The sequence below is a fragment of the Nicotiana tomentosiformis genome, chromosome 7 (assembly GCF_000390325.3).
Source record: "Nicotiana tomentosiformis chromosome 7, ASM39032v3, whole genome shotgun sequence".
NCBI lineage: Eukaryota > Viridiplantae > Streptophyta > Magnoliopsida > Solanales > Solanaceae > Nicotiana > Nicotiana tomentosiformis.
Genome location: NC_090818.1, coordinates 48,911,455 through 48,934,892, shown reverse-complemented (window position 1 = coordinate 48,934,892; position 23,438 = coordinate 48,911,455). Strand labels below are relative to the sequence as shown.

At 36.8% G+C, this 23,438-nt stretch overlaps 6 protein-coding genes across 10 annotated transcripts; 3 read left to right on the top strand and 3 right to left on the bottom strand.

Moving 5' to 3' along the window:
- Positions 1-437: 437 nt before the first annotated feature.
- Positions 438-3,252, bottom strand: LOC104101616 (CRS2-associated factor 2, mitochondrial). Its single transcript, XM_009609099.4, has 5 exons — positions 2,592-3,252; positions 1,857-1,984; positions 1,487-1,712; positions 1,246-1,373; positions 438-924 (listed from the first exon to the last, which is right to left on the bottom strand). The coding sequence occupies exons 1-5, from the start codon at positions 3,127-3,129 to the stop codon at positions 832-834; spliced, it is 1,113 nt and encodes a 370-aa protein (XP_009607394.1). The 5' UTR covers positions 3,130-3,252; the 3' UTR covers positions 438-831.
- An 831-nt stretch (positions 3,253-4,083) lies between these two features.
- On the bottom strand, positions 4,084-5,433 carry LOC104101617 (uncharacterized). Its single transcript, XM_009609100.4, has 2 exons — positions 4,998-5,433; positions 4,084-4,823 (listed from the first exon to the last, which is right to left on the bottom strand). The coding sequence occupies exons 1-2, from the start codon at positions 5,287-5,289 to the stop codon at positions 4,276-4,278; spliced, it is 840 nt and encodes a 279-aa protein (XP_009607395.1). The 5' UTR covers positions 5,290-5,433; the 3' UTR covers positions 4,084-4,275.
- A 963-nt stretch (positions 5,434-6,396) lies between these two features.
- On the top strand, positions 6,397-9,872 carry LOC104101618 (protein FATTY ACID EXPORT 5-like). Its single transcript, XM_009609101.4, has 3 exons — positions 6,397-6,798; positions 8,533-8,620; positions 9,578-9,872. The coding sequence occupies exons 1-3, from the start codon at positions 6,600-6,602 to the stop codon at positions 9,648-9,650; spliced, it is 360 nt and encodes a 119-aa protein (XP_009607396.1). The 5' UTR covers positions 6,397-6,599; the 3' UTR covers positions 9,651-9,872.
- A 686-nt stretch (positions 9,873-10,558) lies between these two features.
- LOC104101622 (cytochrome P450 716B1-like) lies at positions 10,559-13,220 on the top strand. Its single transcript, XM_009609105.4, has 4 exons — positions 10,559-11,298; positions 11,553-11,994; positions 12,431-12,618; positions 12,736-13,220. Exons 1-4 carry the CDS (start codon positions 10,807-10,809, stop codon positions 13,039-13,041), a joined length of 1,428 nt encoding a protein of 475 aa, XP_009607400.1. The 5' UTR covers positions 10,559-10,806; the 3' UTR covers positions 13,042-13,220.
- A 1,370-nt stretch (positions 13,221-14,590) lies between these two features.
- On the top strand, positions 14,591-16,390 carry LOC104101621 (cytochrome P450 716B1-like). The gene is made up of 4 exons (XM_009609104.3): positions 14,591-15,082; positions 15,165-15,606; positions 15,683-15,870; positions 15,986-16,390. Exons 1-4 carry the CDS (start codon positions 14,591-14,593, stop codon positions 16,340-16,342), a joined length of 1,479 nt encoding a protein of 492 aa, XP_009607399.1. The 3' UTR covers positions 16,343-16,390.
- LOC104101619 (uncharacterized) lies at positions 14,931-23,136 on the bottom strand. Of its 5 annotated transcripts, none has more exons than XR_011409684.1 (11): positions 22,662-23,136; positions 21,410-21,550; positions 20,972-21,337; positions 19,463-19,708; positions 18,442-18,534; positions 17,940-18,140; positions 17,054-17,303; positions 15,850-15,911; positions 15,644-15,758; positions 15,191-15,477; positions 14,931-15,057 (listed from the first exon to the last, which is right to left on the bottom strand). XR_011409684.1 is itself a non-coding variant. In XM_070181508.1 (8 exons), exons 1-7 carry the CDS (start codon positions 22,974-22,976, stop codon positions 17,088-17,090), a joined length of 1,578 nt encoding a protein of 525 aa, XP_070037609.1. In that variant the 5' UTR covers positions 22,977-23,136; the 3' UTR covers positions 15,989-16,127; positions 17,054-17,087. The 5 variants fall into 5 exon arrangements, 2 of the variants coding, with proteins under 2 accessions (XP_070037609.1, XP_009607397.1); XR_011409685.1 differs by having other exon boundaries at positions 15,713-15,758; XR_687515.4 differs by having other exon boundaries at positions 15,191-15,758.
- Positions 23,137-23,438: the final 302 nt, after the last annotated feature.

Below are 23,438 nucleotides of genomic sequence, written 5' to 3'. Positions count from 1 at the left end.
ACTTGTCTCTGAAAACGAAATCCTAAAGGTCCAGCTTTGTGGTGTGGTCGGCTAAGGAGAAATTGGGATTTGGAAGAAAGCGAAGTGAGAAAGAGAGTGGGGGAAATAATATAGGATATGGGTTTATTAAAATATGGTACTGGGTCGGGTCAGTTTGTTAAAATAAGGGTGATGGGTCAGGTTGATTTGTTATTTAAATTAATGTATAGATGGCTTGCACCAGATTGTGACACATGTCAAAATCTGGTGCTAATTATTTTATTAGGGTTGCCCGCCTAAAATATGGCATATGTGAGCCACCTTATACACGGCAAGGGCATGATTGAGACCACCTTTTAACGACGGGCAAATATGCCCAATTTCGTATATTCTACTAGCATAAATGGGCCTTTTCCGGAAAAAGTATAGTTTCAATCAACATTGTTTCTTTCACTAAATTACTCGGCAGAAAACATCTATTTCAGAAGCTTTAGCGTGAACATTACATGTAACTAGAGTATCAATCTATCAACTACAAGATTTCACTAATTTTCGCCTGTTGAAAGAGGACTGGTATTGCAATAATTACAGCCACTATTCCCTACTAGCATTTCCTTGGCATCTATGAGTAATGTGTGATCTGAGCTGCCTAATTTAGCACAAGTCCAAAAATCTATCAATAAGAGAACCCAGGATAATGTCATCAAACATAATGGCGAGTTCTTCTATTAACAAGTTCAAGCAACAGTCGAGAAGTCTCCCCAGATTCATTTTCCAAATGAAGATTGTGAATGCCTTGCTCTGAGATGGAAGCTCGAAATTTCAAAACACATCTGTGAGCTTAAGTTCCATTCAGGAGCCGGAGTTCTGTTCTTCATCTTTTTTGCCTCTCCAGAGAATAATCTGCTCATCTTTGAACAAGATAGGAACACATGGTACCAGATCCTGAAATTAATAAAGCGCGGAATGAAACTTTCACAGTCATCCACAGAAAAAAAGGGGGGTGATGCGGGGTGGGGATGGGGACACAAAAAGTATGAACGAACAAGTTTTCGGAGAATGGGGGAGAATATGTATCCTAGTTCAGTAGTTATTTGCCTTATTGTCATAGATGGACAGATGTAGAGGTAAACTGACAATTCCTGAGATAAAGCTTCATTTTTTAAGACCGAAATGGGGTAACCAATTTTTGTTTAAACATTGCAAGGATATTTTGATTTACATTAATAAAGAGTTGAAAGCTGATGCAGCATATATGAGTCATACCCGTAATTTAACACCGATTCTTTTGCAGTCGCTTGTACCCACGTGGGTACAATCTAATCTAATGACTTCTTCTGTTTCAAACGCCACTCTGACTTTGTCCACCACATACACATACACTCCATTTCTGCCTAGAGGAGTAACAGGTAACAATCAGCAATACAGAAGGCAACTGTTAACTTGTTCCCGATAAAGAGGAGAAATTAGGAGTTTAACTTGGACTCACAAAACACAAGTTACTCACTGAGTTTTGTTAAAGGAGGAGAATTGAGCCCTTTGTTCCTCATCGCCTTCGTTTCTTCAAATGCCAGGCCATCAGCAACATTCTTCACAAGCTTTGGATATATTGGAGCCAAAGGCTTCCACAGCATCACAGGAACAGTAGGTCTACTTTTGGGATCATAGTTTCGACCACGATATAAGAGTAAGATATTGATATGGCGATAGACAACCTTTCCACCTGATTTGTCCTACAATGACACTGTGCGTTGCATCAGCAGCAGAACTGTTTATTTTCTTTTTGTGATGAGTCAGCAGAAGTGATCATTTGTAAAAGGTTAAAGAAATCAACATTCAAGAAAATATGTGTCAGCACTGGCATTTAGATCACAAACCTCGAGATGAGAGCATACATTATCCATATCAAGTGTTGGCACCCCCAAGCACTTAATCCTTACAGCTTCAGCCCTCTTCCAATGGCTATGGATGTCTTCCAGCATATTGTGTGTAACTCCACCCCGCCCTGACACACAGTAATGCCATGATAACCGTATAAATGTGGATCAAATTGAATTGAATGCAGTGGTCATTATACCAAAAGTGGATGTCCATGAGGATAAAAATTATATTTAATGATTTGTGAAGCTGAAGCCATGTGTGCAAGAATATCCACTTAACTCAACTACTTCAACTTGAGTATTTGCGGTTACAATATGAAATCTTTGGATTTCTTCCAATTGATTCTTCAATATTCAAAGAATTCATCCTAATAATTGACTAATTTTATGTCGGCCGTCAACTTACTTTCAGTTTACCCCAGCTAAGATGGAGTTCATATACACGATATACCATAACTTTTTGGGGAAGTACATAGTAACAAAATGTATTCAGAATGCAAATATAAATGGCTCTATTTTACATAATTTTATCACAAAAGGCTGGCAGTATTCGATATTCACCATATTAACTAAGCCACAGGAAAAAAGGACTAGTTCATTTTGCTTCAGTAATTTTATCTTTTGGCTTATATCCAAAAACTTACTCCATTTTTTGCACAGGAAACTCATAACCAAATTGGGTGATAGATAAACTGTAACTTAAAATAAGTTAAGGGGCATTACTGAAATTACCCAAATTTATTTGGCGAGAGCAATCATCGTGACGATACTTTTCAACTAGCTCCGCCGTTTCTTCCTCGGAGAGCGGTTCTCCGAGAACCAGCCGCCGCTCTTCAGCTACTTTCTCCAAATCCCCCGACTGTAAACGCGGAGCTGAAGTCCCGGTCCATTTTCTATCAAGCCGTCCCGGTCCAAACGGAGAGAACCGGGTCGGTTCACGGAAACCAATTGGCTCGACCGCCGGGTTGGTCTCAGAGTAAGAGTATCGATAATCAAAGGGTAAATCGGAATTCACAGTAAAGTTGTGAACTTTTTCACAATCTTCAGTGGATGAAGCATTCTGTTTCTTTTCTCCTTTTTTCTTTTTATTGGGTTTCCGGGGTTTTAAGGTGGGAGAAAATGGAGGGTCGAAATCTTCTTCCTCTGGCTGAGAATGGAAAAGGAAATGGGGAATCTTGATGAATGATAAAGAGGGGATACTGGGGATTTTGGAATAGAGGGTATTCTGTGCTTGACGGGTTAAGTGACGCCATGGAAATAGCTTCGACATACTCGGCTCGTATAACTTTATTGCTCTGTGTGTCGAAGCTCTGAAGAGCAAGAAAACTTGGGGACAAGTTGGTTGATTACGAAGTGTTGAAGTAATGTGGAGAAACAAAAATATAAATTGCCAAATCTCTTTTTTCTTTTTCTTTTTTACGTATCCGGTGTTTCTATGGACAATTTGTTTGGAAGAAGTTTTTGGGATTTCTTACAAAGACAAAACGTACTCCATTTGATAATTGTTATTTAAGAAAGTTCTTCAGTATTGCCTAAACAAGTTTTTACAAAGAAATTACTTCTCAAACAAATAAGTTCTAGGCCACTAAGTTTTAAAACGTGTTACTAGAGTCCAAAGCTTGTTTTCTTATATACTCCGCTTATAATGTTGAGATTCGCCTTTCCATCGTTTCAAAGAGGTGAGATTTGACTAAACTGAAATGAACGTTAAGGTTTGCATTGCCATGGTTTTAGAGATGTAAGAAAAAGGTTGCACACAACTTTGAGCATAGGCCAATATGACTTTAAAACGCATCACTAGGATATAGACTTGTATCCTTTAATTCAAATGAACGTTGAGGTTTGCTCGCTCAATGTTTCACGCAGAGTTTTGCTCTAATACCATTTATAATAGTATATGCGACTTTAAAACGCGTCACTAAAGTCTAACGCTTGCTTCTTATATACCCAATATCAATTTCAAATGTTCCTTCGAAGTGAATTTGCCTAGGGTATTACACTACGCGTCTGATTCTTATTTAAAACAAGCTTCTAACATCTACATAAGTGGAATGTGTTATGACAAAGATTTTGCATAAGGGAATGTTTGATTCCCTTTTTCTTTGTGGTAATATCTTTCAATTTGAAGAGTTCTTGCCCATGCATGGATTTCCTAATTTTAAACTTATTTCTCCTTTTCTTGCCATGCTTGTTCTCTGAATTGTAACAGCACTGCGAAAGAGTGTTCATTTTGAAATAGTTGAGAGCATTAGCTGCTTCAAAGTGCAAAAGCAACAAGAGTCAGAGTACACTGAAAAAAAATACAACACAAATTGAACAATCCTTGTACTAGCATACTCATTGAGAAAGAAGATTGGATGTGCTCAACTAGCAATCCAAATCAAGTTCAGCAAACTTAAGAACATTCATTTAAATTTTAGTCACAATTAGAGAGCCTTTGCTTCAGTCTATCATCCTTGCATCTCCTCTGATCTCCAACCATGGACTCAAATACATCCAACAAATGATCCAATCCTTCAGAATCTTCTTCCCCAACAGCTTTCAAAGCATATACAATGCTCTCAATTGTGGACAAATATCCAGCTCTAGGTTGATGCCTTACTTCACTATACAAGCTCAGCTTCTCTACATCCAACTTCACATGTGGCAACACCTTTAACCAAGGATTCTCATTATACATTCTCTTTGCCTTTGCCCATGTTCCATCCAGTACTATCAGATTTTTCACTTCAAAATCTATCTCCTCCATGCCAATCGAGTTTTCACTTGGAAAAAGCAGCACTGACCCTGGAGGAACTGCAACTTCAAACTCCTCCGATTCTTGATACTCACTGCTCCCATTCAATGGCTTTCTCTGTAACTTTTTTACTAAAAACCCTTTTCGTATATCATCAGTAGCTGCTCTAGAGCCAAATAGCTTACTCAAATCTTGATTCTGAAAGGAACAATTTGCATCATACTTCTCTATAGTAAAAGAAACAACAGCATTAATATCAAAGTTGGAGTCTTTAATGTTTATGCTACTCTTTTCATCCAAATTTTGAGAAGCCATTTCAAGATTTGAGTTCAGCAAACGTATAACAAATTGAGCTTCATAATTAACATCAGAAACTGAGATTACACTTAGATTTTGCAGACCTATAGAAGCAATTCTTGTTGAATTGAGAGGGTGTTTTTTCTCTAGACTGTGTTGAAGGATTGTGACAGCCACGGAGTTTTGGAGACATGGGGTCTTCAGTCGGGTGCAGAGACAGAGGCGGATCGGTTTTGAGCATGATGGGCACATGGGTCTCTTTGAATGACCCGATTCAGTCACCATTTCTAGGGCTTGAGGCAAATTGTGAGCTCGAAAAGGTAGAGGATTCTTTCGGGTTAAGAAATGGTTACCACCTGGCAATGAAGCAACCCGATTCTTGAATTGCAATTTCATGTCTTTCACAGTTCCATGCTAACAGATTTTTTCGGGTATGGTCGAAAAGGAAATAGGACAGGTGTGACCCGACCCTGGAAGTTGCAGAACGAAAGGAGATGACGAAATAAGTCCATGGGAGAGAAGTAGAAAACATATGTGAAAAAATGACAAAAATCGTCCCTTCTGGTTGGGGTAATTACAAATGGTGCTATAAATATACTTTGAGCAGTTTTAATTCTCTAAATTTATCAAAACCGAGCATTTTTGGTAACTATCAAATAGGAGTGTCAAACGGGCAGGTCGTGTCGGATATAGAGGGGTCAAAAGCTGGTAATGCCAAAATGTATAAATATTTGACCTGACTCATATTTAATACGGATAAAAAATAGGTTAACCGGCGGATCTATATTATTCATGACTTCTTGAATATGATCACTTTTGAGAAAATTCTTAGTCTCCTAAACTTGAGGAATCCCAATTTGAGGGTTTACAAATATAAAAATTAAACCTATTAGTTATCCATTGGTTACCCATTGATTATCCATTTTATAACTGGATAATATGGTTCTTATCTATATTGGACCCGTTTTTAAAAAATTCATTATTCAACTCATTTTGTACTGGATAATACGGATGGATAACTATTTTTTTAACCATTTTGCCACCACTACTGTCAAATATTTAACAAGATATGGTTGTTAGATTTAACATGAATTGTGAAATATTTTTTTTAATAAACTGACATTTAGAAATGCAATTTTTGCAATTTCTGTTTTTTAATCTATATTTGGAGTTTAGGTGTAACTTTTTGAGGTTTTTTATATATATTTTTTTAGTGTTTGGTGTAGTTGGTATTGCGATTTTTGATATTTGGGGACTTCTCTAGTATTTTGAAATTTTCTTTTTATAGTTTAATAAATATTTGCCTGAGACCAAAATTAATCATTTTTGACAAGTTTGGAGGACCAAACCTGTTCAAAAGTATATTCAAGGAACTATGTTGAATCTATCACAAACATAAAGAACCATTTTGTCAAACATATGTTGAGCGTGGTGCACACAAGCACCCTGGGGTCAAAGGGACAACCTGCTGATTTAATTGACCATATTAGCCTCGCATATTTCATATTTTTCAGTACATCCAAGAGACATCCTGAGGCCAATTTGGACAGGCAAGGCAAAAAGTTGGAATCAGTTTTATATGCCAATGCCATGACCAGTTCCAAAGTTTGAAACTTGGAAAGTCTAGTCTTGCTTGATCTCTGAAATCTTGAGCTAATTTTGCATAAAATTCAAATCTTGGTGGAGTATTAGTAATTGGTTAAAAGATGCATGATTTCTGCTTCACGATCCCTTATGGGTTAATTTTGGTATGTGGTGGTGTCATTGGATATGCCAGCAAAGGAAGCACAGCTTCACTGGCCGGAGGTGCGGGTACTGGATTTGCTCTCATCTTAGCTGGTTACTTGAGCCTACAAGCATTTCACAAGCGCAAAAATTCTTACTTTGCCTCGATTCTTGAAACTGGTATACCCCTTTTCATTTCCTTAAATAAAGCTGCATTTCATATTTGTCAATCTTGGGTCTTTATTTCTATATTGTGCTGATATAGTATTGAATCACAGTTCACTAGAGCAGTAAGGACTTACACGGTCATTCGAACCCACTAGCTTTGGCTCGAGCCTGTATATATGATTAAAAAAATACTAAATAAGTACAAATAATAGAGTTAAATCAAATTGGTTGTGGTAAAATTTCAAACTCGAACCCATAATGTTCAAATCCTGGATCCGACTATAGAATATATCATATAGTGTTTCTTTAATGCTTGATATTCTTCAGATCTGTAGGGTATTAAGACTAGTTCTGATTTAGTATTACTCCTCTTCAGGAATATAATGTTCTTAGATTATTATCCTTCAAAGAAATTGATTGCCACTCCTGAATACCAAAAATGAAAGGCTGCCCCTGCCCTAGTGTGTTTTCTTGTTGTGCGTTTGTCTCTTGTTTTATAAAAATAATATGGACTGTATAGTTTGCACCTAAGAATTAATGTGAACTGTTTGTTCTTACGTGGATATTGTTAGCGGAATTCTGATTGCTTAGAATCTAATTGTGATTAGGTTTCCTTAGACTTCATTTTACGTTTTCTCATATCTGTTGAATTTGAAGTTCTTGTGGTTAGGAAAGAGAAAACATGCACTCAGGCTACTACATTTTATACTAGTTAATTTGGTGTTCCCGGATTTCCTGATCTGGATTGCAATTTGTTGACCAAAAGTTCAGGAAGAATAATGTAAAAGAGTAAGAACATTTAACTAAAAATAGCACAATACGAGTTGCATGCTTTCACTTTGTTTGATGAAAGTGAAATGCAATCCCATTGAGTACTGGTTTTGGAAGAAATACAATCTCATTGAGAAGAAACCAATAGATGGTGGTTTGCATAGTGCAAACAGACTTAGAGAATTAGGCTTTTGTTGCTTTTTAAGTGCATGAGAAATAATGGGATGCCTCTTAAAGTAATATGTAATACCTAGATGCCTCAATTAAATATAATTCCTTCCTACATGTTACATGGTGAAAGTGGTTTCTTCAGACTGCTAAGTTCATTATTTGGCTTGGTATCTTCGTTATCATTAATATAGCATCGGCTTACAATCATCTCTATTTCTCTGGGAGGAGCAACTATTATCAAAAGAGAACTCTAAAAATATTACTACATTATATGGTGTATTAAACAAAACCAAAAAGAAGATGGTAAATGATCATGCAAGTTTCCTCTCAGCATCTCCTTCAACATAGATGACGAATTGCGGAAAGACACAAAGAGTCACAGCATCCTTGGTTTGGCTCCCTTAGTCTTGGACTCTAGCAGATGGAAGTGTCAAGTACAATCTTAGCGTTTAGCATTACAATTTTCCCAGTCCCCCCCCCCCCCCCCCCCAACAAATAGGAAGAAAAGGTCAATAACAAGAACATAACTTTTGAAGGTTGAAATCTAGCTGTTTCCCAATGACCAGAATTCTGTAGTTTCCTACTTGTTATGGTGCTTATCTTCTACTTCTTCAAAGTTTGTTGAAATAGAAATGCAAGTACAGAGAGAATATATTAAGTTTTTGTTTGTCTGATGACAGCATGATTACCTTCTGATTCAGAAAAGAAAAATCAAAATTTCATCTTTTTTGTTTCTGTTAATGAATTTGCTTTTTTGTTATAAACATGCGGGTTTCTCCACTCACTTTATTTGGTTCCGAACAGCTTGTGCAGTCATGTTAACATGGGTTATGGGACAGCGGTACATGCAAACTTCAAAAATCATGCCGGCTGGCGTTGTTGCTGGTATCAGGTAACTGCTAATGAAAAGGATGCCATACTGGTTTTCTAGTCAACTTGCTTCTTGTTTGCTGTATTTTGTCTCTTTAAGCATAATAGGTTTGTGTGGTATGAATATTTTATTTGAGGCATATCACATAGGACAATATATGAAGATGCTCTATGCTGGTCATTATATCTGCGGTACTAGTACATCAGCAGCAAACAAAATGTTGGGTTCCTTTTAAAGAAGTTGTTAGATTTTGTTTAAAGCGGATAATAGTGAAAAAATATTTCCATGTCTATCCATAATACATGAATAAGAGCGAATTGTTTCAAAAGTTCATCCCATGCAATATGGGACAGGATGATTTGTTGGGAGGATGAAAAATTTGCTTATCTTCGCTACTGTTTTCAGACACTTGCTATAATATAAGAACAGAACAGACTTCAGTCCTGTAGTTTGTTCCATGTATTAATTAAGAATACATGATAGTTATCTTATACTTTTCTAGCTGTGTCAACATGTACTGCTGTGTTACTATAGCTTTAAAGTAACATGCACGACCTGCAGTTACAATGTATCTCTTTTTATTCTTTTTGGTTAATTATGCAGACTAAAAAGTTCTGTGTAGGGAGCCTTTATCTCGTTAAATCATCATTGCAAATATAGAGCAAATTAGGGGAAGAAGAGAGTGGAAGTTCAGTTCATCTGTCTAGCCTTTGCAAGCCGAAATTGCCTTATGTCCCTCAAAAGCTAAAGATTGGTCATATGAAGAAATCTTTGTAGATCTTAAAAGTTGGAAGCTTCACAAAAATTTAATGGGCACTACATAGTTTCTTATTGGGTTAATAGAGAAGAATCTTGCTTGCTATTCTTATCTGGGGTCTGGGGAATCTGTCATGCTAAAATGATAATTGAAAAAGTCTTTTTATCTTGTTTTATGAGGTTGATGGTGTATTTATTCTGTTCTTTCTCTCTTTTCTGCAGTGCCCTCATGACTGGATTTTACCTCTATAAAATTGTCACAGGAGGAAACCATTTCCCACCTAAGACTGAGTAATACCATCTGATTTGTTTATTTGGAGTTCCAATTCCATACTGCATGTATTGAGTATTTGCTGTACACAGCCGGCTGAAAATGCACGTTTATTGAATACAAAGGGATTACTTTAAGGTGTTGAACATTAGTTTTGTGATAGACAAATTGTCTTTACTTTATGGTGTATCAATGTAACAAATCAATTATTGGTCATCAATTTTTATAACAATGGTGTTCGGTCTATCTTGCTCGCACTTCAATTAATCCACCAGGTACTTATTATCTCCCACCAACATGGGTACTACGCGTACCAAGGCGTAGGCAGATGAAAGGAATCACACTTATCTTTGCTTTCATGGTGTATCAATCTGCCAAATCCATTATCGGTCATCGTTTGGCTATTTGCCCAAATGGAACTTAGGGTTAGCTGTTGAAATTGCAAATGTAAAAGTTAAAAGGCCGACTATTTCTTTTGATAACGCTAAAAGGCTGATTATATACTTTTCCACTTTATATGGAGAGGGGGGCTTGTTGACCTTATTTTGATGTTTGTTTATAACTATATATAACCATTTTAACTTTTCATGAGGCATCCGGCAGTGTTACTACGTTAAATTATTCTGCAATCTCTGTGTAGATCACAAGTAGTACTAATTAAGAGTGTGTTTGGTACGAAGTAAAATATTTTCTTAAAAAATCAGTGATTTTCTTACTTATTTTATGGTGTTTGGTTAGGTAGCTGAAAATATTTTTTGAAAAATATATAATTTAGGCAAGAACTATTAGAGACAAAATAAGTAATGCGAGGAAGGTGGTAGGTTGGGATCTAGGGGCCCGGGTGGGTGGCGAAGGATAGACGAAATGAGGCTCAGATTTGTCGCCACAAACAATTAGGCACATGAAATATTAAAAGTATCAACTAAAATTAACAAAGCTTAAAAATTACTCCCACGTTTTACGAAAAAAAATTCTTTCTGGACATTGAGAAGACACCATCCACAAAAAGAAAGTATAGTTTGATATCTCTAAATAAGGCATATTTTTGTCTCAAGATACCAATGGAGCTAAGATACCTTTCCAGAAACCAACAAAGTCAACTACACAGAAACATTATAAATCTCTGAAATTTGCAGTATAAATTCTTTGCCTCTAAGCTCATTTGCTTTTTATCTCAATAATGAACATTACCTTAATTCTTCTCCTATTTCTTGTCCCAATCTTCCTCCTCTTCGTTCGGAAGAGAAGAACATCGAAAAGAGTTCCACCAGGATCACTTGGATTACCAATCATCGGTCAAAGCCTTGGCTTGCTAAGGGCAATGAGAGCGAATACAGCAGAGAAATGGCTTGAGGAAAAAGTCCAAAAATATGGCCCTATCTCAAAATTAAGCCTCTTTGGCAAACCCACTGTATTCATTTATGGACAGGCTGCTAACAAGTTTCTATTCACTAGTGATGGCACTGTCCTCAGTAATGCACAAACACAATCAATCAAGATGATTCTAGGAGATCGCTGCCTTTTAGAACTCAACGGTGAAGATCATAAGCGCGTTAGAGCTGCTCTTGTATCATTCTTGAAGCCAGAAAGTCTGAAGCTTTATGTTGGAAAGATGGAAGAAGAAGTCAGAATTCATCTTCAGAAGCACTGGAAAGACAACCAAATAGTTAAGGTATGCCACAAACAGAGGCGGAACCATGATTTGAAACTTATGAGTTCGGTATTCTAATTCTTTTAAGTTACTAAATCAATAATTTGTACATAATTCAATAATTTATTAAGACAATGGACAAAAGTTACAGGGTTCAGCGAACCCGTATCTTTAGGGCTAGCTCCGCCCTCACAGACCCTCGTACTATAATTGTTACCTGCATTAAGCTTAGGCATTAACAACTGACTTCTGTATATGGTGTTGATTGATAATAGGTCTTACCTTTGATGAAGACACTCACCTTCGACATTGTTTGCTCTCTCCTTTTCGGGCTTGAATGTGGAACACGAAGAGACCAAATGGTTCACTGCTTCGAGCGGATGATGGAAGGAATGTGGTCAATCCCTATAAACTTGCCATTTACACGCTTCAACCGCAGCCTCAAGGCAAGCACAGATCTCCGGAAAATGCTGCAGCAGATTCTATGTGAGAAGCGCTATGCGTTTGAGCACAATTCAGCTTCATCCCACCAGGACCTCATCACCTGTTTGCTCAGCATCCGCGGAGAGAACAACAAAGAACTTTTATCTGAAAAAGAGATGATTCACAATATCACACTAATTATGGCTGCTGGACATGACACTTCATCCATCTTGATAACCTTTATGATAAGAGTTTTAGCTAATCATCCCAACATCTATGCCTCTGTCCTTAAAGGTAAGAACTAAGAACTCCTCTGAATTTCGTTCTGAGTTAGTCGTTCTATGCTTTGGGCTTAATTTCACGTATGGTCACTGAACTTTACCCAATTATAACAATAAAGTTGCGAAACTACTTTTTGTCACACTAAAGCAACTGAACTTTACTCACTATAACAGTAAAGTCACTAAACTATTTTTCCGTATTAAAGTAACTAAACTTTACCCATTATAATAGTAATGTCACAAAACTTTACCGATTATTATAGTAAATTCACCTTGACAGGTATGTTTTGTCGTTACCGTGGATAAAGATTACTAGCTTTACTATTATAGTGGATAAAATTTAGTTACTCTCAATGTGACAGAAGATAGTTTTGTGACTTTACTGTGACCACGCATGAAATTAAGCCTATGCTTTACGGCTTCCCTGAATAAGCTCCGTGAGTTCACAGAACAAGAAGAGATTGCACAAAGTAAGTTACCAGGAGAGTCCCTAACTTGGGAAGACCTCGGCAAGATGAAGTATACCTGGAGAGTGGCAATGGAGACACTCCGAATGGTTCCTCCGGTTTTTGGAGGTTTCAGGCAGGCTGTAAAGGACATTGAGTACGGAGGCTACCTCATTCCTAAAGGATGGCAAGTAAGATCAAGATCCTCTGTCTTTGAACTTCCATTCTTCAATACACAATTTTGATAGCCTTTTGTTTCCCTATCATATCTGATCAAAAGTTAACCACTGATTAACGGCTGCACGTAGATATTCTGGGTAACAGCAAAGACACACATGGATAGCAGCATTTTCCAAGAACCAGAGAAATTTGATCCAGCGCACTTTGAGAACCAAGCAACGTTGCCCCCTTACAACTATATTGCATTCGGAGGGGGAGCCCGTGTATGTCCTGGTTACGAGTTTGCAAAGATTGAAACTTTGGTAACAATCCATTACTTAGTAAGGCATTTCACATGGAAACTATGCTGTATAGAGGATACCTTCAGCAGGGATCCAATGCCAACACCAAATCAAGGTCTTCCCATCCAAATAATTCCCAAGAAACCTCTCTAATTCAATGAATTAATCCTTGGCTTGGAGCTGTACAACTTTAGAATAGAAAGTTGAAGGCTAAAATTTGGACGTGAAAGATTAATGAAGTTGTAATTGACATAAAACTTCATCCTTTCTCCTTATTCCAATGTATTCTGCATTTGGGTAATTTATTTGAAAAATGTTTTGGGGTTAGAGAACTTTACCATGGAAAAATAAGTGCGGATCTCTAAAGTTTTGCAGGCAGAACATGAGCAGCTAATATTGACTTTTTATACCAAGTCTCATCCGTATGAACAAGTTCTTTTGGATTTCTTCCCTAAATCTCATGCAATATAAAGCTAACTTAACAAACACGAGCAACTTGTCAAGCAAACACTATGTCCTGTACAACATTGAAGAAGCATTTTAAAGACAAAACTTTGTACACGAATTCTAAAATAAGATATATGGCCTTATGCATCCTATGCAATTGTATAACACCACCACGAACTCATGGGTGAAAAATTAATATGCAATTTACAGGGAAAAATAGGGAAAACATTGTTAACAACCTTGAGATTTGTAATAAATACAGAAGTGTTCGGCCTTCTCATCTAAAAGCTTAAGCCAAAGAAGGCATTTGAAAAATTTGGCCATTTAGCGTCCAATAGTGATTGGCCTTATGTTTTTTCTTTATAAAAAAATTGTTTCTATTACATTGGGGAATCAGGAAGGAGAAAGAGGACAGTGAGAATTGAACTTATTGCGTTGAGAGACTTTCAGTAGTACCACATTACACTGTAAGACTTGGTGGTAGGTCTCCTTATGCTTCATTTTACCTCTTCAACATTTTTTAAATAATTCACCAATAGGTGATTTCTATTTATTATGACGAAGAACACAATGCAGAATCAAATTAGACCAAAATCTTTTCAGTATTTGTTCGCTTGTTTGACAGCATTTATGTGGGAGAGCTTGCTAACAGAATAGAAGTCCTGTGGTTGTTAAGTCTATTTTAGGAAATTGAACGAGAAACTGGGATTACCGCTACTTAAATTACATTTTTTAAACCAAAATATGAAGAAAAATGATGTAGAAGAGTAAGTCTGTTTAGCTAAATATAGCTCAAAACAAGCAGAAATGCCTTCACTTGCTTGGTGAAAGTGGATTCCCATTGAGTAGAAACATATAAATGGTAGTTTGCATAATGGAAAGATTCCTCATTTAATAAGAACGATAGTCAATGAACACAAGCAGATCCTTCCAGCCACGCAACCTAATAAAGATCATCGCCACTTTTGTCACATTATTGATTTGGACAACTTGTTTTTAATAGAAAACCGAACACAACAGTTAATGTTTACAAAACACTATTCTCTTTGGACATGTCGCTCGAGTTAGACACCACAATCCACAATCATATAGGAGAGTATAACTTGGTATCTCAAGATGGGGCATATTCTTGTTTCAGGATACCATTATGGAGCTAAGATATCTCACCAATTACCAGTAACCAACAGAGTCAACAACACAAGAAGATCATATAAAATCCTCCTACCTCTAAGCTCTTTCCCTTTATACCTCAATCATGAACATTATCTTAACTATTTTCCTATTTCTTTTCCCAGTCTTCCTCCTCTTTGTTCGGAGGGGAAGACCATCAAAAAGGGTTCCACCAGGATCCCTTGGATTACCGATCATCGGCCAAAGCCTTGGCATGCTAAGGGCAATGAGAACCAACACAGCAGAGAAATGGCTTGAGGAAAGAGTTCAAAAATATGGTCCTATCTCAAAGTTAAGCCTCTTTGGCAAACCCACTGTATTCATTTATGGACAGGCAGCTAACAAGTTTATATTTACCAGTGATGGCTCTGTCCTCAGTAACCAGCAGACACGATCAGTCAAGATGATTCTGGGCGAGCGTTGCCTTTTGGAACTCAATGGTGAAGATCATAAACGGGTTAGAGATGCTCTGGTATCATTCTTGAAGCCAGATTGTTTGAAGCGTTATGTTGGAAAGATGGAAGAAGAAGTCAGAATCCACCTTGAGACTTACTGGAAAGGCAAGCAAATAGTTAAGGTTTGTCAAGTATACCTGTAATATTCTTGCATACAAAAATAGACATTTACAACTAATTTTCGTGTATGGTATTTGATGGTAGGCATTGCCTCTAATGAAGACACTCACCTTCGACATTATTTGCTCTCTCCTTTTCGGGCTTGAAAGTGGAGCGCGAAGAGACCAACTGGTTCAGTATTTCCAGCGGATGATAGAAGGGATGTGGTCAATCCCCATAAACTTTCCCTTTACACGTTTCAACCGCAGCCTCAAGGCAAGCAAAGATGTCCAGAAAATGCTGAAACAACTTATTCGCGAGAAACAGTATGAGTTTGAGAACAACTTAGCTTCATCCCACCAGGACCTCATCACCTGCTTGCTCAGCATCCGTGGAGAGAACAACCAACAACTTATATCTGAAAATGAGATCATTCACAATGTCATGCTTATCATGGTTGCTGGACATGACACTTCATCCGTCCTGATAACTTTCATAGTAAGACTTTTAGCAAACAATCCCAACATTCATGCAGCTGTCCTTAAAGGTAAGAACCCCTCTGAATGTCATGTGAGTCATTCTACCTTTCGAGTTTCTTCTAAAGTAGCTTGGTGGAAGTACAGAACAAGAAGAGATTGCACAGAGTAAGTCACCTGGGGAGTCCTTAACTTGGGAAGACCTTGGCAAGATGAAGTATACCTGGAGAGTGGCAATGGAGACGATGAGAATATTCCCTCCCATTTTTGGAGGCTTCAGGCAAACTGTAAAAGACATTGAGTACAGAGGCTACCTCATTCCTAAAGGATGGCAAGTAAGATCAGAATCCCCATCTTTGATCTTCCATTCATCAACCTGTTAATTTTGTTTTTTTTTAATTTCTGATTGGCATAATCCAAAGTTAACCCCTGCCTAATGACTGTACATAGATATTCTGGGTAACGGTTAAAACACACATGGATAGCAGCATTTTCCAAGAACCAGAAAAATTTGATCCAGCACGCTTTGAGAACCCAGGATCCTTGCCTCCTTACAACTTTGTTCCATTTGGAGGGGGAGCCCGCATATGTCCTGGATACGAGTTTGCAAAGATTGAAACCTTGGTCACAATCCATTACCTAGTAACACATTTCACATGGAAGCTATGCTGTACAGATGATTTCTTCAGCAGGGACCCAATGCCAGCACCAACTCAAGGACTTCCCATTCAAATAATTCCCAGGAATCTCCCTAATTCAACAAATTTAATCCTACATGCTTCTCCAAGAGGCAGCAGAGTTTTGTAACCCTCACAAACTCCTAAGGAGAATACTCCCTATATTATGATGTATTCATGTTAAAAAATGTACACTTTAAGGTCTGACCATCCAGCCACATTTACTGAAATATTCGAAATTTGAGGGCTAAACGTTGGATGTGAAAAATTGAAACTTTAGACATGCATAAGCAAGATTCTCCATTTTTTAAAATTGGAATATTTTTCTAGATTCAGAGTTTACAGCTAAAATTTATACAACCTTTTTCCTTTTTTGAAACTTGAAGGCTAAAAATTGGATGTGAAAAATGAAAATTTTCACGGTCATATTTTAGCACTTATTAGTCCTTCTAAACTATGTAATTTGATTCTCGGGCAACTTTTCGAAATTTGGGGTTTAGCGTTAAGATAACTCTACAATGGAAAGTTGAGAGAAGATCTCTAAGGTTTTAAGGCAGAAAGAAACAACTAATATTCACTTTTAATACCAACTCTTTTCCACATGTACAAGTTCTTTGGGATTCATTTTCCAAAGATCGTTCAGTATATATCTAAATAAAAACGAGGAACTTGTCAAGCTAGCATTCTGGCCTGTGCAACTTTCAAGAAGCACTGAAAGACCAAACTTTGTACAAACTCTTAAATAAGAGCAACATATATGTCCATCAGCAAACTATGTACCTAGGGAATTGTACAGCAACTTGAGAACTGATGAGCGAAGAATTATATGCAACATGCTAACCTCTGATAATTACAAGGAAGATGGGAAACTCTTGTCAACAACCTTGAGGTCTGTAATATTTCGGAGGCATAGATGGACATCTTTCATTCATATGGGGGTATAGATCCATACTATTGTATCCAGGTAGTTCCATCCGGTACTTTCCTCGAATTTGACAGAAAGGAAGCTTCACACTGTCATCTGCATTGCACCACTTCGGTAACCGACTTGAATTGGTCTCGAAAAACTTGAGAGAGTAAGCATCTTTTATCTGCACTCCCAGCAATAAATACATTACTTTTCAAACTCTAGAAGTTGAATCCAACATGAGACTTCCATGTGTTTTTCAATGAGATGAACCACCAGGCTCCAACATCCAACAGAAAACAAGTAATGCAAGAATTGTAGTTTTCTTTTTTCCCGATGATCAAAAATTGATGCAATAGTTTCACAAACACAAGAAACTTTAACATAGATCATAGAAGATTTGGATAACTTTCCAAGAATTGAAATACTTCTGGTTAAAATTTGGTTCCTTATACATTTTTGGAATTAAGATACTGAAAGGTATGCAAGAGTACAGTAAAAAGTTTTCTATTTTAGGGAAGTGGAAAATGGACACAATGTTTAGACAACCCCAAACAATTAAGTACAAAAGTTTATTTGGAACTTAAAATAATTGGAGCAAGACGAAAATATATATTTAGTAGGGATGTAAAGAATAATAGGAATAACGAGCGAAAGATGCCTCGCTACAGATGCAGACATGTGACCCCACCCCCACCCCCCCAAAAAAAAGAACCGTCACCCCACTTGAAAAAAAGCAGCTTCAGGTTCATCTAAGTACATACCGTGCAAATGCCCTGAAAACCAACTGAAAAGTGGAAAATAAAGAATACGAACTCACCGTGAATTCTGTAACCTGAATTGAGCTTGCAAGTTCACCAAATAATCCTGCTTCCTTGTACATTTCAAGAATGAAAGCAACACATGATGTTGACTTTCCATCACTATAAACCCAATCATCCTTCTCTGGAATAGTCAACAATTCAGCAAAAGAGGATCCACGCTTTTCAACTTCCACAAGAACATCAGGAAGACTAAGGTTCTGCATGGAACAAAATGGATCAGCATGTAGTACTATATTTTATCAAGTGCATGATAGAGGTCTGCACTAATTTATCAATTTTGCTTGAGATATCAGAGAGTTAACAAAGCAAAGTACATTTTCCGTGTAACAATGGTTTTATGTCATCAACCTTAGTAAATACAGTATCTGATCTGCTTTAAATTAGTTACTAAATGGAAAAAAATAGTATCCAATCAGCTGCTTTAACAGTGTTTTTGTCCACTATTTTGTTCTCAACAAACAGAGGCATCTCATGAATGTGATCATACAAAAACATAACCTGAGTTCCGAGTCGCTTGTTCAAGGCTTCATTCCACATGTTAGAAGCATACGCAGGCTGTAATTGGTTCCAAACAGTCATGACAGAAGCAACCTGCACCACACATCACTAAACCATCAGCAACAATTACATAAAAAAACAGGTTAAGTTTCAATTCAGGAAAAACATTTATTAAGCTTTTTTTAAATTTTAATACGAATAGGAGCGACAAAGAGCTGAATCTCAGCGGATCATGGTAGCAAGGCCACTCTGCCACTTTCAATTTCAATTTGCAGGAATACAGTAGCAGCTATTCAGCACACAAAAACCAACTGCCACGATGACCCACTTTATCTATAAATGCCGGTCATTTTTACTTGCTTAATGCAATTATCCTCTCTTCCCATCCCTCACCCGACATCCTCCTAAATTTCTGATTTCAGTTGTCTTTCTCATATTCATAGGGTATCACATAGAGTGATTTCAAGCTCATTCATGACTCTATGGTGCTTCAAGGTTCTTACAACGAAACAAATACCAATTCAGCTCCCACGAGATACTAACCTATCATTTATTCACTTCTTAAGCACATATGCATACTTCGTGGAGTTCTATGGAACACTTGACTCATACAAGAATGTTATAGCAGTCAAATGAAGCTCCAAGAAGAAATTGATGATAACATCAAGTTAAAATTCGAATGGATACACCTTTATGGAAATCTAGATACTGTTCGATACATGAAACCTGAAGCTGAATGGTCTTGTGTGTGAAATGCATGCATTTACCCAAATACTTCATTTGCCAACATTATTATTTCACTAGCTGAGCAACTAAATCAGCTGGCGTCTATGTTACACGGTCTTCGTACTTATTTTATTTATTTGTGAGGACATAATTCAGCAAAAGAACAACTGGCTATAGTCGCAAACCAGAGGAATCAGGAAGTAAAGGACCGTATGAAAGAAAACAGCTTCAAAATAATACTGCAAAGTGCAAACACAAAATTGTGAAGACTGTAATATGAAATAACATGCATTACCAGATGAGCATCCAATGGTGAGGGGTAATTTCCGTCAATTGTGTCTATCCAGCTAAATATTAAGTTGTGGTAACCATAAGGTTGGCCATCCATGCTTTTTGCATATTCCCAAGCAGCAGTTTCATTAAACTTGGCACGGAGGTCAGGGTGCAAAGGGAGCAATGCAATATGTGGATTGGAATCATCTTTTGTCAGCTCAAACTCCCACCACTCTTCCCATGGCAATAGAGCAATAACATCTTCTCCCTGAAAGGAAATGTGAAGAATAAAATTGGTGCAAATATGGTTTAGAGATTACGTTACTAAATATATGGCCGTTCATGCTTAAACTTTTTCTTATATCTTCAACCTGCTCACCTCCCTCAATTCCCAAGGTGTCCGGGCCAAGACGAATATCCAGAACTACAGCGTACACACTCAAGTTGTTAACCATGCGCCTTTGGATATTGTGTTGTGTGTATTGCATGCCCACAAGTTGCTACCTAGTTAGAGGTGCTTAAAGTTTGTGCAAATATTGAATAGGGATCATACCTTTTAATATGATACTCATACAACGTGATATTTGAAGTCAACGTTGTAATAGTCATACTAATATCTAAAGTTGTACACTCCAAAATAAGCGTCGCTTGCCAGACCACAATCACGAACTTAGATGCTTTTTTCCCGTTAAGTTTGCTGATTTGAATATCACTCTAATACTTTAATCAATTGTTCCAACATGTAGCACTTTTATCTCTTTCTTTTTCATTTATTAGGAAAAGAACTTTTTATTCCCTAAAAGTTAAATTTTCTATCAATTCTCCTTATTACTTTGGCAAAAATTCAGAATTCCCTGAACATAAGTTCTGAAACGAGAAAGTATGAAAAGAGATAGTGGATAATAGTAGCATAGTATAATAAAGACACCGCAAAATAATACACAAGTAAATAATCTTTATAAACAAAAAAATGGAACTATAAGGATTGCCAAAATTAAAATAATTCTGGCAAAAGTAAAATGCATTCCCTCAAAATAAGGATATAAATGTTTTATTAACATGGACGGAGAAAAGAAGAAAAAAGAAGCGGAAAAGTAATAGTTTTCTATACAGTAAATACAGGAGAAAGTAATATAGAACTACATAATTCCCGTAAACAACAACTGAATGTCTAATAAAAAAATTCTAGCAAGAATAAGTCATGGAACAATTATATTTACTTTGAATCTTGAATTTGAATTCTCAAGGCTGTGATTTCTATATTTGGAGAATGTTAAACGATAGTAGGAGATAAGCAAATGAGAAGTTAATTAATAAGACTAGAGAAGATCATAAAACAATGCTAGCAGCCTAGTACAATGAGAAACAAAAGCAAATTTGCACAGTATGAGAAAATTTTCTCTATCTCCATTATCCTTCTATTCTTCCAGCTCTTTACTGCGTAACCTACTTTGCCCTTGCTCCCCAAGAAAAGAAAGAGTAAATACCAAAGAGTAACATAACGTGAAAACAGAATAGTTTAGAATACTACCTTATCATTCTCATTTCCAGATTCGCCAACCCATAGTTTTCCTTCGGAGTCTCTCAAGCAAACAGCAGAATGGCCAGCATAAGCTCCTGATACCCATTTCTCTAGAGTCTCAAAACCACCCCAGCGACCTCTAATTTTTGATAATGCAAGAAAATCTCCAGAATGTATGTCATCGGTAGTAAGGTTGGTGACCCATGGCTGTGGACGTTTTTCAAATGAAGCGCCCATATGTTTCTTTAGAAAACCAATATTTGAGTTCTCACCCCATCCAGTGTTTGTGAACAAAGGGAGAACATCCCAGAGTGCTGAAAGGGTTCCTAACATTCCTGCTTGCATTAGGAAAATTGAGATACCTTTATGTTTGACCTGTTTCAAATCTATTCCATTAGTCTCATAAATAATGCTTTTAGCTTCATTTAAGTAATGATTGGTACTCACATATTCTAACTCAGCTTGAGACTCCCATTCTTTGACTTCAAGAGTATGTTCACGAGACAATAAATAGTAGTCCCATGTCACACGATATGGGGTTGCAAAGATGTAAAGATCCATACATGTCCAACTGTGTGCATTGCTCACCTGCATAATATTTTAATAGGATTACAATCATTAATATTAGGATAAGTACAAGAATCCCATAGATCAAGCATTGGCTTTAAAATGGGAACTCTTTCCATCCAAGCATTAAAAAGAAGGCACAAAGAGAAGTAAAAAGCAGGTAAAAATTACAATCTACAAGTTGCTTTATCAAACCTATCTCATATACTTATGCAGATAACAAATACTCATCATTAATAATAATGTATACAGATCATGCTTCCCAAATTGTTTTCATTCTCCATAAACACCAATAATGTTGGCATTTACAACATCGCTAAGCACAGTTTCCACTAAATATTACCAGCATAGAATCAATACAAAGACTAAGACTCTATAAAAGATACATCACATCCACAGCCTGCGGCAAAGTTTCAACGAATAACATTAGACAGATATAAGTCAACTTTTAGGCTTCCCATGAAGAGGGTGGAGCAAAATAATCAAGATTAACTTTACTTCCACATGATCTTTTCTATATATTTGGCAACCAATCAACAGATTCTTTTTTGATAACCGTCGTGTCCAGGGCAGCTTGCGCGCACCTCGACTTATTCCACGGGATACCTGCCACCTTCCACCGGCAACAGGTACCAGTTAAGTCTATCCACCAATCAACAGATATTTAATACTAAAAAAAACAGATATTTAATAGCAAAGGATAACTAGGACCAGCTGCAAGGACTTATCTTAGTCAACTAAATTAGGGAATCACCTAGATCAGAATTCACAGTAAATACCAACTCAAAAAATACTTAACATAATCAATGAATCAATCAATTATGCCTCCATCCCAGCATATTGTGTTCAGCTGTAGGAATCCTCTATATCCATTCCGCTCCATTTGGGCCCATTTCTTTTCAGTACAAGTATATAATTTGTATTGTAAGGCAAATTATGGGTTCTCTTCTCTTAACTTAGAGGATCTCATATTCATACAAGTCCTTAACCATACACCTAATGTAAGTATAACAATAGCAACTAATCCTTATTCAAAAATACAAACACACAAGGAAAAAACTTCTCATAATTCAGACCCATTTTACAAATAGCAAAAAGAAGAAAAAGAAAAGAAAAATAGATAGAGTGAGACCTTAATATGAAGAGTGCCTCCACCAAATTGACTTTGGGACTTATTGTGAAGCTCCAACCAAGCAATATTCTTGTAAAAGCAAGCACCTTTCCACTCCAGTATATTATCTGAAGCAGCCCCAATAAAAGTGGGCATGAGGTCCACAGCACTGTGGAGAGAGTTGAGGATAGGCCAAGAGACCTGTCTTGGTAAAAATGGCAGAATATCCTTTGGATGAAATGGTACTTTGAACCCATCTATCTGCCGCCATGGCAATAAACAGCAGAGGAACAAGAAAGTGATTAATAGGCTGTGATTCTTCAATATAACAGCCATGGCTTTCTTCTGTGGAAGATTCTTTGTTCAATACTATGTTTATTAGGAAAATGGTTGTTCCACATGCTTCTAAGTTCTAACTTTATTTCATTCATTAACTTACAAATAGATATTTCTTTCCAATTTCATTTATTTCGATTTTCTGACCCATCATTTGTTCAGTTTCATTAATTCTTTAATCGATATATATTCCATTTTAATCAATTATGTGTCGTCACTACAATCACAAAATAAGTTTCATAGTTCTGACAAAATTGGTTTTCGTCACTACGTAATAGTGACAGGAAAGACAATTCTGTGAATATTCTTGAATTTGTTGCTTCTTCCTTTTAGCTTTCTAGATGTTTGGTTTAACTTAAAAAAAAGATTCAATTTTTACACATATGAAAAGTATTTTTAAAACTAGTACTTTTAAATACTTCATTGACATTTTATGGAACACATCGCCAAGGATAAAACGAT

Coding starts and splice junctions, on each gene's coding strand:
- LOC104101616 (XM_009609099.4), bottom strand. CDS start 3,129: ATGTCGAAGCTATTTCCATGGCGTCACTTAACCCGTCAAGCACAGAAT. Junction 1,713..1,856: donor ATGTATGCTCTCATCTCGAG/GTTTGTGATCTA, acceptor GTGTCATTGTAG/GACAAATCAGGTGGAAAGGT. Junction 1,374..1,486: donor TCCTCCTTTAACAAAACTCA/GTGAGTAACTTG, acceptor TTACTCCTCTAG/GCAGAAATGGAGTGTATGTG.
- LOC104101617 (XM_009609100.4), bottom strand. CDS start 5,289: ATGAAATTGCAATTCAAGAATCGGGTTGCTTCATTGCCAGGTGGTAAC. Junction 4,824..4,997: donor AACAAGAATTGCTTCTATAG/GTCTGCAAAATC, acceptor CTTTTACTATAG/AGAAGTATGATGCAAATTGT.
- LOC104101618 (XM_009609101.4), top strand. CDS start 6,600: ATGCATGATTTCTGCTTCACGATCCCTTATGGGTTAATTTTGGTATGT. Junction 6,799..8,532: donor TGCCTCGATTCTTGAAACTG/GTATACCCCTTT, acceptor GGTTCCGAACAG/CTTGTGCAGTCATGTTAACA. Junction 8,621..9,577: donor GGCGTTGTTGCTGGTATCAG/GTAACTGCTAAT, acceptor TCTTTTCTGCAG/TGCCCTCATGACTGGATTTT.
- LOC104101622 (XM_009609105.4), top strand. CDS start 10,807: ATGAACATTACCTTAATTCTTCTCCTATTTCTTGTCCCAATCTTCCTC. Junction 11,299..11,552: donor AAGACAACCAAATAGTTAAG/GTATGCCACAAA, acceptor GATTGATAATAG/GTCTTACCTTTGATGAAGAC. Junction 11,995..12,430: donor CTATGCCTCTGTCCTTAAAG/GTAAGAACTAAG, acceptor GTGAGTTCACAG/AACAAGAAGAGATTGCACAA.
- LOC104101621 (XM_009609104.3), top strand. CDS start 14,591: ATGAACATTATCTTAACTATTTTCCTATTTCTTTTCCCAGTCTTCCTC. Junction 15,083..15,164: donor AAGGCAAGCAAATAGTTAAG/GTTTGTCAAGTA, acceptor ATTTGATGGTAG/GCATTGCCTCTAATGAAGAC. Junction 15,871..15,985: donor TCATTCCTAAAGGATGGCAA/GTAAGATCAGAA, acceptor GACTGTACATAG/ATATTCTGGGTAACGGTTAA.
- LOC104101619 (XM_070181508.1), bottom strand. CDS start 22,976: ATGGCTGTTATATTGAAGAATCACAGCCTATTAATCACTTTCTTGTTC. Junction 21,338..21,409: donor CTCAAGCTGAGTTAGAATAT/GTGAGTACCAAT, acceptor GATTTGAAACAG/GTCAAACATAAAGGTATCTC. Junction 19,709..20,971: donor CTGGAAATGAGAATGATAAG/GTAGTATTCTAA, acceptor ATTTCCTTTCAG/GGAGAAGATGTTATTGCTCT.